General features: G+C 35.8%; 1 protein-coding gene across 10 annotated transcripts in view; it reads right to left on the bottom strand.

Annotated features, from left to right (window-relative positions):
• Nucleotides 1-3,256: 3,256 nt before the first annotated feature.
• CDC27 (cell division cycle 27) overlaps nucleotides 3,257-13,582 on the bottom strand; it is a 61,823-nt gene continuing 51,497 nt past the window's right edge. For 7 of the 10 annotated variants that reach the window (XM_007100230.4, XM_024130039.3, XM_007100227.4 and 4 more), the window contains exons 16-19: nucleotides 12,976-13,104; nucleotides 8,484-8,558; nucleotides 7,510-7,666; nucleotides 3,257-6,297 (exon numbers count right to left, since the gene is read on the bottom strand). In XM_007100230.4, coding sequence (XP_007100292.1) covers nucleotides 6,215-6,297; nucleotides 7,510-7,666; nucleotides 8,484-8,558; nucleotides 12,976-13,104 — 444 coding nt within the window. In that variant the 3' untranslated portion in view covers nucleotides 3,257-6,214. The remainder of the gene's footprint in view (nucleotides 6,298-7,509; nucleotides 7,667-8,483; nucleotides 8,559-12,975; nucleotides 13,105-13,582) is intronic. The other 3 variants (XM_028498254.2, XM_028498256.2, XM_028498255.2) reach the window with 1 other exon arrangement.

Here is a 13,582-nt window from a genome sequence, read left to right on the forward strand (position 1 = left end):
CTGCGCGTCCGGAGCCTGTGCTCCGCAGCGGGAGAGGCCACAGCGGTGAGAGGCCCGCCGTACCGCAAAAAAAAAAAAAAAAAAAAAAGGCATGAACCATGTACAGTTTTGTTCTACTTGATTTTATGGTTGTTTTGGGAGAGGGACAGATTTGTAATCAGGTTAATAAGTGCCATTGTTTTCCAGCCCTAGGAGTCTCAATATGCTTTTTTCTTATCAGACATACATTTCAGCACCCAGTCACGATGTTAACCATTGAAAACTAGCGATGGAAAGGAGGTATCTTAATTATCAATGGTTATAAAAGGTAGTTGAAGTGAGAGTTGTGTTGGAATTGGCAATGCGATTAACAAAGGGAACATATTGCACATTAGTGGTTTTAGATTATATCGAGTTGAAAGTTTGAGAAAATTAAGATGCATTTTCTTTAAGACTCGGAATAAAACAATGAGTGCTTGATATTATGATCCCAGCCATAGCAATTAAAAAGAAAAAAGAAATGAGGTATTTTACACAAGGATTAAAAAGGAATTAATGTCAGGAATTCCCTGCTCAAATAGAAACCCTACAAATTCTTAGAAAAAGTTCACTAAGTTTTTAGGATAAACTGACAAAAAGCGTTACCCTCTCTACAGCAGTGTGGTAGGTGCTCTTGGCTGCTAAGCCAACAGCCATTCCCCCTTCTTTGCTAACAAAATCTCTGGGTCCAAACACAGATCACAATGTATCTAAACCAGTCATGGCGAACCCAGTCCCTTTTACCAGATTCTAAAATTTACCAAGTATCCCTTGCAGCTAAGGATGATTATTTGACCCAGTCCTGGCCAAAAATATGTAAGCAAATGTGTGCCAAGCTGTTCCTGGGAAAGATTTTCCTCTTTTTGCAAATGCTTTGGTTTCTCTAAGACTTAGTTTCCTCTTGTATAAAACAGGTAATACATGCCTTACCTTATAAGGCTGTAAAGATGAAATGAGATTATTCTTATATCAAAGTGATCCATAAATCCTAAATAAAAGCAGATAAATGCTAGCATTTTTCAAGATATGCAAATGATTATGGGCACAGATTTATAGCATCGACTGGTATAAGGGCTGCAAACTGGCCTAAGTTTAAGGAGTGCTGTTATATACAAAGAAATCCCTTTACCCAATCAAGTCTTTTCATTATTAGGAAACTAAGAACTGATGAATTTTTATCCTTGTGTAGCACCTTGCCCAGTGATGTATTAACTCACAAAGTATTGAGAAAAATCTAACACCTCAGACTACATGTTATTTGGAGTGATCTGCAGATAGTTATGCCAATATAGTTGTAAGTTCTCGTTCAGGGGTTGCAGGATATAAAATGTCAGATTATATGTATAGTATATAGTATATGTGTATATATGTGTGTCTGTTTGTGATGTTTCTATAACATCACCTCCACCCTGATAATACCACTTGTATTTGTATTTTTACCGTGCTTTAGTTTTACAAAGCACTTCCATGCTTTAACACATATGATCCTCAGTCCTCTGTGGGATAAGGGTAGATCTGATCTTCTTTGTATTGATGAGAAAAAAAGTTTAATTGTTCAGGGTCACACAGCAACTAAGGGGCAAAGTCTACATGTCCTAGGTATCAGCCTAGTGCTTTTAAAAAATACATGATTAGGGCTTCCCTGGTAGTGCAGTGGTTGACAGTCTGCCTGCCAATGCAGGGGACACGGGTTCGTGCCCCGGTCCTGGAAGATCCCACATGCCGCCGAGCGGCTGGGCCTGTGAGCCATGGCCGCTGAGCCTGCGCGTCCGGAACCTGTGCTCCGCGACGGGAGAGGCCACGACAGTGAGAGGCCCGCGTACCGCAAAAAAAAATAAAATAAAATAAAAATAAAAATACATGATTAGAAACCTTAATTCTACTTCTTTGCTCCCACTGCTACTTACTCTTTTTCTTATTCCAACCCCAGGGATGCATATTATGCATTTGAATTTTCTTCTCAGATACAGCTTTTAGCCTCAAATTGAAAATTCCATTTTGAGGGTGTTGAATAAAAAGAATGCTTGTGTTAAGGGAAATTGGTAATAATAATAAAAAAGTAAGAATGGAAGGAAAATCAAGGACTTAAAATTTCCCACTTTAAAGCAAATTCTAGTTACTCAAGAAAGGGATACAGCTTTCAGTTTCAGTGTGAAAAGTACAGAGGCAGGATACACATAAAAGCCCCTTCCAAGGACTAAGCATATAATAGATTTAAATCTACAGTTAGTAATAAAGTTTCCTTTGTAAAACCCGAACTTCTGTGATACTCAATGTCAAAATGCTAGGAAGGACACTTGAGAGTTAACATTAGATATGATCTGAAACTTCCAGAGAAGTCCAAAACTAAGTAAAAGGTTTTTGAACATACACAAATGCCAAAAGTGTCCAGCTCTATCATTTAATAGTTGAGTCTTGGTTTTCTCTTTTGTAAAATGCAGTAGCACCTACCTTATAGGGTTCAGGACTGAAAATACTGTACACAAGGTAGTAACACAGTACACATGGCAATAACTCACTAAACATAAGTATTTAGCAAAGTTTGCACTTCTGAACCTTCATGAACCATTAATTAGAGGCTAAACAAACCAAAGAATACTTCCTACCTACACTTCTAGTTATCCCTGCCCTGCTAACAGCAAATGGCTGGTCCTAGGGAAGGTTACGGTCTGAGTCATTCCCTCTCACCTGCCCAGCACACCTCACTTTATGTCTTTTCCCCTATCGCTACCCTTTCTTCAAGTCTGAACAAAACCCTTCAGCTCTCTACTCTTTTTCCAAGATATCAAACTAGAGTAAAATTTGGTTTCTATATTTTACTTCTTTCAGATCTTGATATTTAAAATTGATTCTAATTAGAACAAAAAAACTGTGTGTCCCTTTTAAAGGAATTTCAGAAATCACATGATTAAAGAATAATAAGCAGTTGACTCACAAAGTAGCAGCTGCTGGCAAGGGACTTTTGTAGTTTGGGAAAAATACATTCTAAAAGTTACCATTTTTTGGTCACAATATTTATTTTGACATTCCAAATAATACTAAAAAAACGGTGTGAGTTTAAAAAAAAAATATATATATATATATATTAGAAGAGGGTGTAAGTTAAAAAAAAATAGAGAAACATTGCCCTAGCCTTTTGTGGAACATAAAACTGTAATCTTTCACTATTTTTGCTGTGCCTTACTATAAAAATACAGATGGCACAGCTCTTATATAGCTTTAATGACTTGATTATAAATTTGCTTTCAAAAGTAATTTATTTGGATTTTCCATATCCTTTAATGAATTGCAAATATATTAACAGAAAAGACTTTCCCCCCCCAAGACTGTACAATTTCCGAAATAAGTCAGGAAAAGCAAAAAGAAGACACAAAATTACATTGTTTCAATGCAAATAGAACACACACATCACACCCACACTTGCATTTTCCTAGGTTTTCACAAAGAAAACAGGTCACCATATTTTTTGTGAAGACCCATACTATACTCTGGCTAAACAGAGACTTGCAAACTTTTTTCTTCAAAAAGAGCATTTTTAATAGACTAAATACTGGTTATCACTGAGTTTTTGTTTAAGGTACAACAGCAGCATGGTTCAAATGTCACTTGCAGTTCTTGGAAAAAATAAAAATTTTAAAGTAATGAAATACAGAAAAAGTAGGACCACCTTTCATTATTTTGAGTACCATTGTTCTCTTGAAAAAATATTTCCAAACTTCTAAAATCCCAGAGTTAAGAACCATTTCCAAGGGGGAAAATATCCAATGCCACAACATAACTTCTGAACAAGAGAGAGAGTGTGTGTGTGTGTGTGTGTGTGTGTGTATACACACGTGTGAAAAGCTTAAAGAGAAACCAGGACATCAAAGTACTTAGTATTTCTGATTTCCTTCAAAATAACTTCTGAAATTTGAAGCAAACATTTTGCCTGATCAAAATGCATATCTTCTTCTGGTTGTTTATCTCCATTCCAAACAAAAAAGAAAGAAAAAAAGAAAAGAGAAAGCCAGAAACAGTAAATAGGTGGGAAATAAGGCTTCAAATACCTAAATGACTTTGAAAGTAGAGGTGTGAGGAAAATGCAATCAGGTCAAGCTTAGGCTGATTATCCCTCAGCCAACCATTGCCATGCTGTGCCTTCCACAACTATCCTTTTATCCTTGGTCTCAAAATTAGTACCAGAAACTTACTTCTGGCACAGGACATAAATTCCTACTACAAAAAATAACTAATTATACATCAGCAAATTGTTTTCTGAGCATAGCTTTCTCCAAGCTTTGTAACAAAGAGCTCAGTTCAAAGCTTTCTATGAAACTCTATATTTGATACTGTTATACAGCTGGCTTATGATTTGCCAATTAAAAAAATAAAAGAATATAAAATTAAATATTACAGAACTAATGGATAAAAATGGAATATTTGTTAGAATCCAAGTGCTAGCCTTTGGGAATTTTTAATGATATTTGTTTACTCACAACCTTTCCTTTTTCTTATAAATTATTTTTTTTTAGGCAGCACATATATAGATTTAGGTAGAAAATTTTGTTAAACACCTCTCTGGCACCCAATACCTAATCTAAGACTTTGACTTGAATTAGATTGTAACGGTATCTAAGCCACATTCAAATCAGCAGATTAATAGTAAATGATAGAAAATTACTGAGTCTACAGGCTAAAATCTTTTTCTTATCTTCTGTAATCCACCTTATTTTCACAGCTTGACTAACAAATACAGGTAACCAGTAGATAAGTTTGTCCTTCATCAAATAATCCAAAACAATAACTGTAGGCCTGTCATTCATAAGAAACTATAAATTTGTTATATTCTGACGTTGGCACTTAATAAAATGTTAACTAAAGTTTCTCTAAAAATTTCAATACATTACAATAAAGGAGATACACAATTTAAGACTTTAAATTGGTTACTGTGAAATTCCAATAATTCCCATTTCATTATGCATAATTAGGTCTTTAAAATTATGGTCATTCCCCAAAGACATCAACCTATATTATGACAAACTCAAAAGAGAACTCCTCTCCTTCGTAAGAGCGGGGGTTTTTTTTCAGCTAAGAATTTCTAATATCCTAAACCCAATCACTCTCAGTAAATGTTTTGGTGACTCACACTATTGAAAATAATTTGAAGCAGAGAGTTGAAAAGAATGGAAATGACCTCAACTGAAGGTAACCACACATTCTTGCACCCTGCTTAAACACTTAGAAAAGTCAGAGGGATACTGTCTTTAACAAATATAGATTCAAGGTTATGGTAGGATTCTGATTGTATTAAGGCTTTCACTATCATGATCTCTTAAAGTCTTTCCATTTAGTGTTCTCATTTTGATTCTTCTGGTGAACTTAAATGGTTATTAAGAGCCTTTTTTTGGCTTTTCAGTGGGCAACCTTTCTATCATTTCTGAATGTTAAAGGTGATCCCACAGAGCGCAAAGAGAAGAGGCAATATGGTAAGGACCAATTTTAAAGTTTGTAACACCTAGACAACAATGATCAACACTTTGAAGCAAGATGAATAAATTAAAATTCTTGGTTAGACATAAAGTATTCTTGCCAAAAGTAAGTGTACATTGTATGGAGGGATATTGATTCCTACATATGAATTCCAATATGCCCATTATATTTGTTTATGGGAGACACTGCAAGCTTAAGGTAATTTACATTCCTTGGCAATCAAGTTACTCTGTTATAGGCAATGTCTTTTATTGTTCCATCTGGCACTTGCTAACACCATTCTTGAAGAACCTAGAAATGAAGGTCAGTCACTCTGTTTATCAGGAACAGAACCAAGTAAAAACAAATTTTTGGAAAAACGACCAAGAGATTCTGGTTCATCACCATTTTCCATATCTAATGGTTCCTTCAAGATAAAACAAAACTCTTCCTTCCATGATAGTTTTCCAACAAAGGGAGATTAAAGAAAAAAAAGAAAAGAAAGTTTCCCACCCTACCCCCTAAATTGTCATTCATACTGGTGAAAGAGCCAGTCTTGTTAGCAGCTAAATATTGCACTGCCTTTCATTCTGTGTACAGTCAGGGTCCAATGAAAGGGGCACACTCAGGGTATAAGTGATGGATGATGACACTGCTGGCTCAAGAGTGAAGACTCAGTATATGGAAGGACAAGAAACACGTCAGCACTAGTCACACATCCAGTTGCAAAAGTCTTGATTTCCAGAAGTTAAAATTCATCACTTTCAGCTGCATGAAGTTGTGTGTCATCCGCATCTGTCATGCTGCTCTCCTGGGATTCATCTGTTCCCACTTTAAAAATAAAACAAAAGTCTACAGTAAGATATCTGACAAATATTTTTTGTTGGTTCATGAAAACAAGAAAATTATTATATTCAGAGAGATGAGACCTTAAATAAAAGCCCTTAAAAATCCTGATATCCTTCAATAAAATGCAATTCAAGTTCCTTATTTTATAGCATGTCTAAGATTATTTTATTGCATTTAACCTTTAAGAGTTTTAACTACTAAAACTGCCTCTCCCTAATGAATTCCTATTCCTAACCTAAGAATCAGAACTATTCTCTGACATTCCGTCCAATTGTTGACTCCACTTTGGGGACAGTCCCCGTTAGTTCACAAAAATATAGAATTAAATATATTTCTGGAACAAAGCCATCTTAGTTTATCTCTTCAGAGGTCTCTCAATTCTCTTATTAAAAAATATTAATATATTAAGTCTTGGCTCTCACTAATTATTTTAAGATATATTCTCAATTAAGCAATAGAGTATATATATTTTTTGCTTTTTAATTAATTAATTGATGTATAGCTGATTTACAATATTATATTAGTTTCAGGTGTACAATATAGTGATTCAATATACGGATAGAGTATTTACTGCCTTAAGTTATCAATCTAATTCTTTGTGCCTTCCTCTTTTCTTGATCTCTTCATTTAAATATATTTGCCATATATTTAGATTTTAGATTTGTGAGAGCTACATAGAATTTGAATAGCTACTACAGATCTGTCAGTAATTTAAAATGTGCACAAATTTATTATTCATTCACTGAGCACTTAAAATGTTTTCAACATAGTCACACCTATCATCTTTTCTCCCCCACCATGTTCCTATGAAGCAGATAAGGCAGGCATTAGTTACATAGATTGAAGCTTAGGTAAAAATCAGCAATGGATTTGTCAAAAATCACACAGCAAACTAGATTCAGAACTGAAACTAGTTACCTGGCTCCATATGCACGCTGTTATTATACTACCCTGTTCAATTTCCCTAAAATTTCATTTGGTATAAAGAATCTAACATGGTTAGAGATAAAATAAAAAAGCAGTCCCTAAATCCTTATACAAAAGGTAGCTTTCTGAATACTCAAAAAAATTTCCATGTTTATTCTGTGCCATAAAGAAATATCTGTTTCATCTTACCAACTCTGATGTGGTGTTTCACTAGCTTTCTAGTTTGAATAACCACATATAAACCTAATTCACATGGATGATACTCACTGATCTGTTCCTCTTGGGTTATTGGCTCCTCATCATCTGGAAGGTAGCGCTTATCAATTGCCTCTTTAATCTGGTTATTGGCTCCTTTAGGATCTAAATCCATAGCCCAAGAGAAATTCATCAGGGCGAGGTGCGTTTGACCTAACTTCTTGTAAACCTAAAAATAAACAGCAGCACTACATTTTTCATTAAGTTGTAAGCTTCAGCTATAAAATCCTAAACATTTTAAATTTAAATTAGGCTCTTGATTATGTGCTATAAATTCATTCCGATGAGTAGGACATTTTCATCCTATCAAAGAATTCATACCAACTTTTGAGTTCCTTTTAATATATTCAGATATTATTTTCAGAATTCCTTGCCTATATCTCTCAGGTAGTGAGCTTCCAATAAATCTCACTCTGTCTGGAACAATGATAATGGAAAGAAATGGACTATAAGCTGCTTGATTAGCATTCATTTACACTGATTTTAAACCGAGTTACATCAACTCTCAGCACCTGTCCACTGTCCTCAGCTACCTTAACCAACTGGCATCTGGGGGCCTGCTGTGTAAAATCCTGACTAGTCTGGCCTTGGAAATTTTGCAAGCCATTTTTTCAAACTAAACACAGCGGCATTACTTTTCTTCTTTTGGGGGATGTTTGAGTATTTTATTGATAATTGGAAGCTAAGGGCTTTTCTTGAGGTAGCCTCAGTTATGAACTCATTACTGGCCATTGGCTGCAAGTGCTAATACACTTCCAAAACTATAGGAGGATTAGGGTTATAGGGTGTGTGTTCTTGCTTCTTCATTAGGATATCATCTTCCTAAATGTTAAAACTAAATCCACTCTTTATTTCCAGAGCAATTAGTTCAGAGCTCTAGTTGAATTTGCCCAACAGATATTATACAATAAAATATTATATTTATTCTTCAAAAATTAATATTTGTTATGAAAGTCACAGTTTAGAACCAGGGCCCCAATCTTTACCTTTCCTATTAAGAAGTAAACGAGGGATTCTTTGGGAACAATTTGTTTCAATTCTTCAAGTTCTTGTAAAGCAGACTGAAAAAAGCAAAGAAAAACACAGTAGCAAAACTGTACAGTTTTGACTAAGCAAGTGTTTTTATTTAATTTCCCAAATCATCTTAACTAAAGCTTACTAGATCTTAATAACGTACTTCCTTGTTGCATTAATTCTTGTTGTGAAAATAAAATGCAAGGAAAACACTTATGACAACAGCAACTAAGAAGTGGCAGAAATTCACCAAAATTCACTGAAAACACACAATTCTTTGTGAAATATGGAGGTGACAACCTTGCTTTTGTCACCATTTTCTTTAAAATAACTAAACTCCATCACACTGTATATGAAAGTGTTTTAAAAACTAAGTTGCAGAACAACTCTGAAGTTCTGTTAATTTACCTTCTCCCTTACACCAGCACTAAGCTTTGAATACCAACCTGCCATTTTAATTAATGATGAAGAGCCTAAAATTTAACCCTCTGAATTGAGTTAAAATTATCTAGCAATTTTCTGACCACTGCTAAAGGGTTCAGGAGATTGAAAAGACAGATAGGAAAATTGCATTTGTATTTAAAAGAAAGATATGATGATTAAAAACAAAAACTGGGGCTTCCCTGGTGGCGAAGTGGTTGGGAGTCTGTCTGCCAATGCAGGGGACATGGGTTCGAGCCCTGGTCTGGGAAGATCCCACATGCCGGAGAGCAACTAAGCCCGTGTACCACAACTGCTGAGCCTGCACTCTAGAGCCCGCGAGCCGCAGCTGCTGAGCCCACGTGCTGCAACTACTGGAGTCCATGCTCCGCAACGAGAAGCCCGCACACCACAACGAAGAGTGGCCCCCGCTCGCTGCAAAGCCCGAGCGCAGCAGCGAAGACCCAAAGCAGCCAAAAATAAAAAACAAAAAACCCCAAAAAACTGGCTCCCCAAATGAGATACTGTCAATTTTCCACCTAGTAAGTGGACAAAAATAAAAAGTTTGATGTTACATAAAGTTACCGTGAGTGAGGGAAATCAGGTATTCTCATCACTGAGGGCAGAAATGTAAATTGATGCAACCTCTGTGTGAGGACAACTTAGCATTATCTATTAAGTTAAAAACTGCAGGTAAACATTGATTCAGCAATCCCACTGTTAGGAATCTGGCCTAGTTATGTTAACTAACATAATATTTTTCTAATCAGAACAATAAAAAATCAGTGAGAAGAGTGACATTGCTTAACATTTTTGCAAATCTCTGGTTAACAAAAGACAGCTGGACTCTCTTATCTGCTTCTGCATTCAATCTGTTATGATATCGCATCAAGTAGTTTTTGAAACAGTCCACTCACTGTACACTGGGGAGAAAATGAAAGTGAAAAAGGCAAATAACATCTAAATATTATTATGAAAATAGTTTTGACCTTGTGGACTTCTTGAAAGGGTTTTTGGGACCACCCCCACCAGAAGTTCCCAGACCATACTTTGAGAATCACTGCTTTAAAGAAATTTTAATCAAGATAATATACCCCAAAACTTCTATACTTCTACACCACACACAGTTCACACAGTTCAGAACTGATGTGTGTTTTTTCCTATGACTATATGTTACAATTGTTATCAAAATTTCATGTATCTACCATGCCTCCCCCCGATAATCTACTTGCAAATAGAAATAGTGAGAAATAGTAAGAAATATTGAGAAATAGTGTCTAACACAGCACCGGAGTTCTCATTTTTGCCCTAAAAGACTTAAGACTTACACAACTAGATATCAACGCAACACATTAAATAGGGTGGTGTCTAGCAATGTTTTTGCCACAGAGAGACTGAGGTGGCCCTCTAACACAATTTGATTTTCATTTTGGAGGCAAGACATTTCAGAAGCAATCAGTAACTGTTCCTTATGCCCTTTTTCTACCTGTATCTAATCCATGCATCAAAGTAGGCCTTATAATTTAGCCAAGCCCCAAGCTGGTACTCAGAAATGACTATAACCATTCCCACATGCCGGAGAGCAACTAAGCCCGTGTACCACAACTGCTGAGCCTGCACTCTAGAGCCCGCGAGCCGCAGCTGCTGAGCCCACGTGCTGCAACTACTGGAGTCCATGCTCCGCAACGAGAAGCCCGCACACCACAACGAAGAGTGGCCCCCGCTCGCTGCAAAGCCCGAGCGCAGCAGCGAAGACCCAAAGCAGCCAAAAATAAAAAACAAAAAACCCCAAAAAACTGGCTCCCCAAATGAGATACTGTCAATTTTCCACCTAGTAAGTGGACAAAAATAAAAAGTTTGATGTTACATAAAGTTACCGTGAGTGAGGGAAATCAGGTATTCTCATCACTGAGGGCAGAAATGTAAATTGATGCAACCTCTGTGTGAGGACAACTTAGCATTATCTATTAAGTTAAAAACTGCAGGTAAACATTGATTCAGCAATCCCACTGTTAGGAATCTGGCCTAGTTATGTTAACTAACATAATATTTTTCTAATCAGAACAATAAAAAATCAGTGAGAAGAGTGACATTGCTTAACATTTTTGCAAATCTCTGGTTAACAAAAGACAGCTGGACTCTCTTATCTGCTTCTGCATTCAATCTGTTATGATATCGCATCAAGTAGTTTTTGAAACAGTCCACTCACTGTACACTGGGGAGAAAATGAAAGTGAAAAAGGCAAATAACATCTAAATATTATTATGAAAATAGTTTTGACCTTGTGGACTTCTTGAAAGGGTTTTTGGGACCACCCCCACCAGAAGTTCCCAGACCATACTTTGAGAATCACTGCTTTAAAGAAATTTTAATCAAGATAATATACCCCAAAACTTCTATACTTCTACACCACACACAGTTCACACAGTTCAGAACTGATGTGTGTTTTTTCCTATGACTATATGTTACAATTGTTATCAAAATTTCATGTATCTACCATGCCTCCCCCCGATAATCTACTTGCAAATAGAAATAGTGAGAAATAGTAAGAAATATTGAGAAATAGTGTCTAACACAGCACCGGAGTTCTCATTTTTGCCCTAAAAGACTTAAGACTTACACAACTAGATATCAACGCAACACATTAAATAGGGTGGTGTCTAGCAATGTTTTTGCCACAGAGAGACTGAGGTGGCCCTCTAACACAATTTTTCATTTTGGAGGCAAGACATTTCAGAAGCAATCAGTAACTGTTCCTTATGCCCTTTTTCTACCTGTATCTAATCCATGCATCAAAGTAGGCCTTATAATTTAGCCAAGCCCCAAGCTGGTACTCAGAAATGACTATAACCATTACGGCCTGGACAGTGGGTCAGATTAGAACATGAGCTTCTTGAAGTAAGTATGGGGCTGATTTACATGGCATTCCTGGTAGGTGTGGTGGCATTAAAATGGCTTTAAGAACAATAAATTGAATAAAATCCTTCAACAGAAAAACCTGACCACATATCTAGAGAAGTACAGTGAAGCAAAAAAATGAAAACAAATGCTGAATTACAATTATAGTACTTCAAAGAGCAAGTTAAAAGTGTTTATTAGATTTAAAAGAAGTTTTAAAAGGACAGAACAGTAGGATTAGACATCCACTTCTTCATAAAGAAAACCAGAGCAAGACTAGAAGAATTACTGAATAAATGACAAAGAATAAATTATACATTTAATCCCTTTATATATCTTTCTTAGTCTTGTAAAAAGTTAAGGGCTTACCACCAAGTTTGTATTTTTCGATTTCAGCAAATTTCAACGTGTACTGGAAGAACAGATTTCTAGGGAAAGAGTCTACTAAAATGGATTATTTAGCCCAAGTTTTTCCGTGCACTTAAATTTCGGGTATTTTTTTGGTAAGTTTTTAACTGTTTTTAGTAGAAAGAGCCTGAATTTATTTAAAAAGTAACCTGAACTTAAAATCAAAACTTTGGATTCATAGTTTATGATTTACCTAGTCTCCCTGTTATAAGATCTCATAACTCACTATGTATACTTTTCCTTTACGTATTATTCTTGTGATTATTTGATTAATGTCTGTTCTCCCTCTAGAAGGGTACTAGATGGTAAGCTATTCAAAGGCAGGAAATATGGTTGCTTCATTTGCCACTATATTCCTAGTGCCTGACATATAACAGATACTCAAATAAATACTATTGAAAAATGCACACATTCATTTGTCATCTGTTTGCATATTTTGGTCCTAACAGGATGGTTTAGGTTTTACATTTAAGATAACTGCCTTTCCACATAGGAAATCTTTTCAAGGGATAACCATATATTCCGAAATATCCATACACCCATCCTTCCCATGAGTACTTCTCATGAAGAAATAAAATCACACAGGCACAAAAAAGAAATTAATAGCTTTTAAAAATGGGGAAAATAGACTATTTAAGATAAAAATTCAAGTATAAATAACTTTTAGTTTATTAAAAAAGGGGCAAAACTTAAGCAGTACAATGTTGGAGATGATTAAGATACATATATATATCTTACCTTATATTTTTCATTTGCAAATAAAACTGAGGCTCTGTGAAATTTGCATAGAGGGTTCTTAGGATCAATAACAATGGCTTTGTTTAGGGTATCCAAAGCCTTCTCAGATTTTTTCAGTGCGTGCTGAACCTGTAAGAAATAAAGATCCTATTTTTCCTTTTGATATTTATGAGGAAAGGTGAAAACCAAACAGTGTGCCTCAAAACCAACATAGCTCCCAATTCACCATTACCCTACATAATGATAATCAAGATTCTATCTTTAGAGTAGATAGTTGGTTACCTTTAAGCCTAAAAGATAAGAAAAACCTTTGTCTTCTTTCTCAAGAAAATCTGTACTATTTAGCTAGATAATACTCACATTTTAACAGATTTATTATGGTCCTCTAAATATGAGACTTTTCGAAACTTTCCAAGAACCCCTAGAGGATTTGGCTCTAAAACTTACCAACCCTGTTTCACTCAGAACAATTACACTTTTACCTATTTTAGGAATTTGTTTTAAAAATGGTCCTTCTGGGCTTCCCTGGTGGCGCAGTGGTTGAGAGTCCGCCTGCCGATGCAGGGGACGCGGGTTCGTGCCCCGGTCCGGGAAGATCCCACATGCC

This window comes from Physeter macrocephalus, chromosome 14 (genome assembly GCF_002837175.3).
Source record: "Physeter macrocephalus isolate SW-GA chromosome 14, ASM283717v5, whole genome shotgun sequence".
Lineage (NCBI taxonomy): Eukaryota > Metazoa > Chordata > Mammalia > Artiodactyla > Physeteridae > Physeter > Physeter macrocephalus.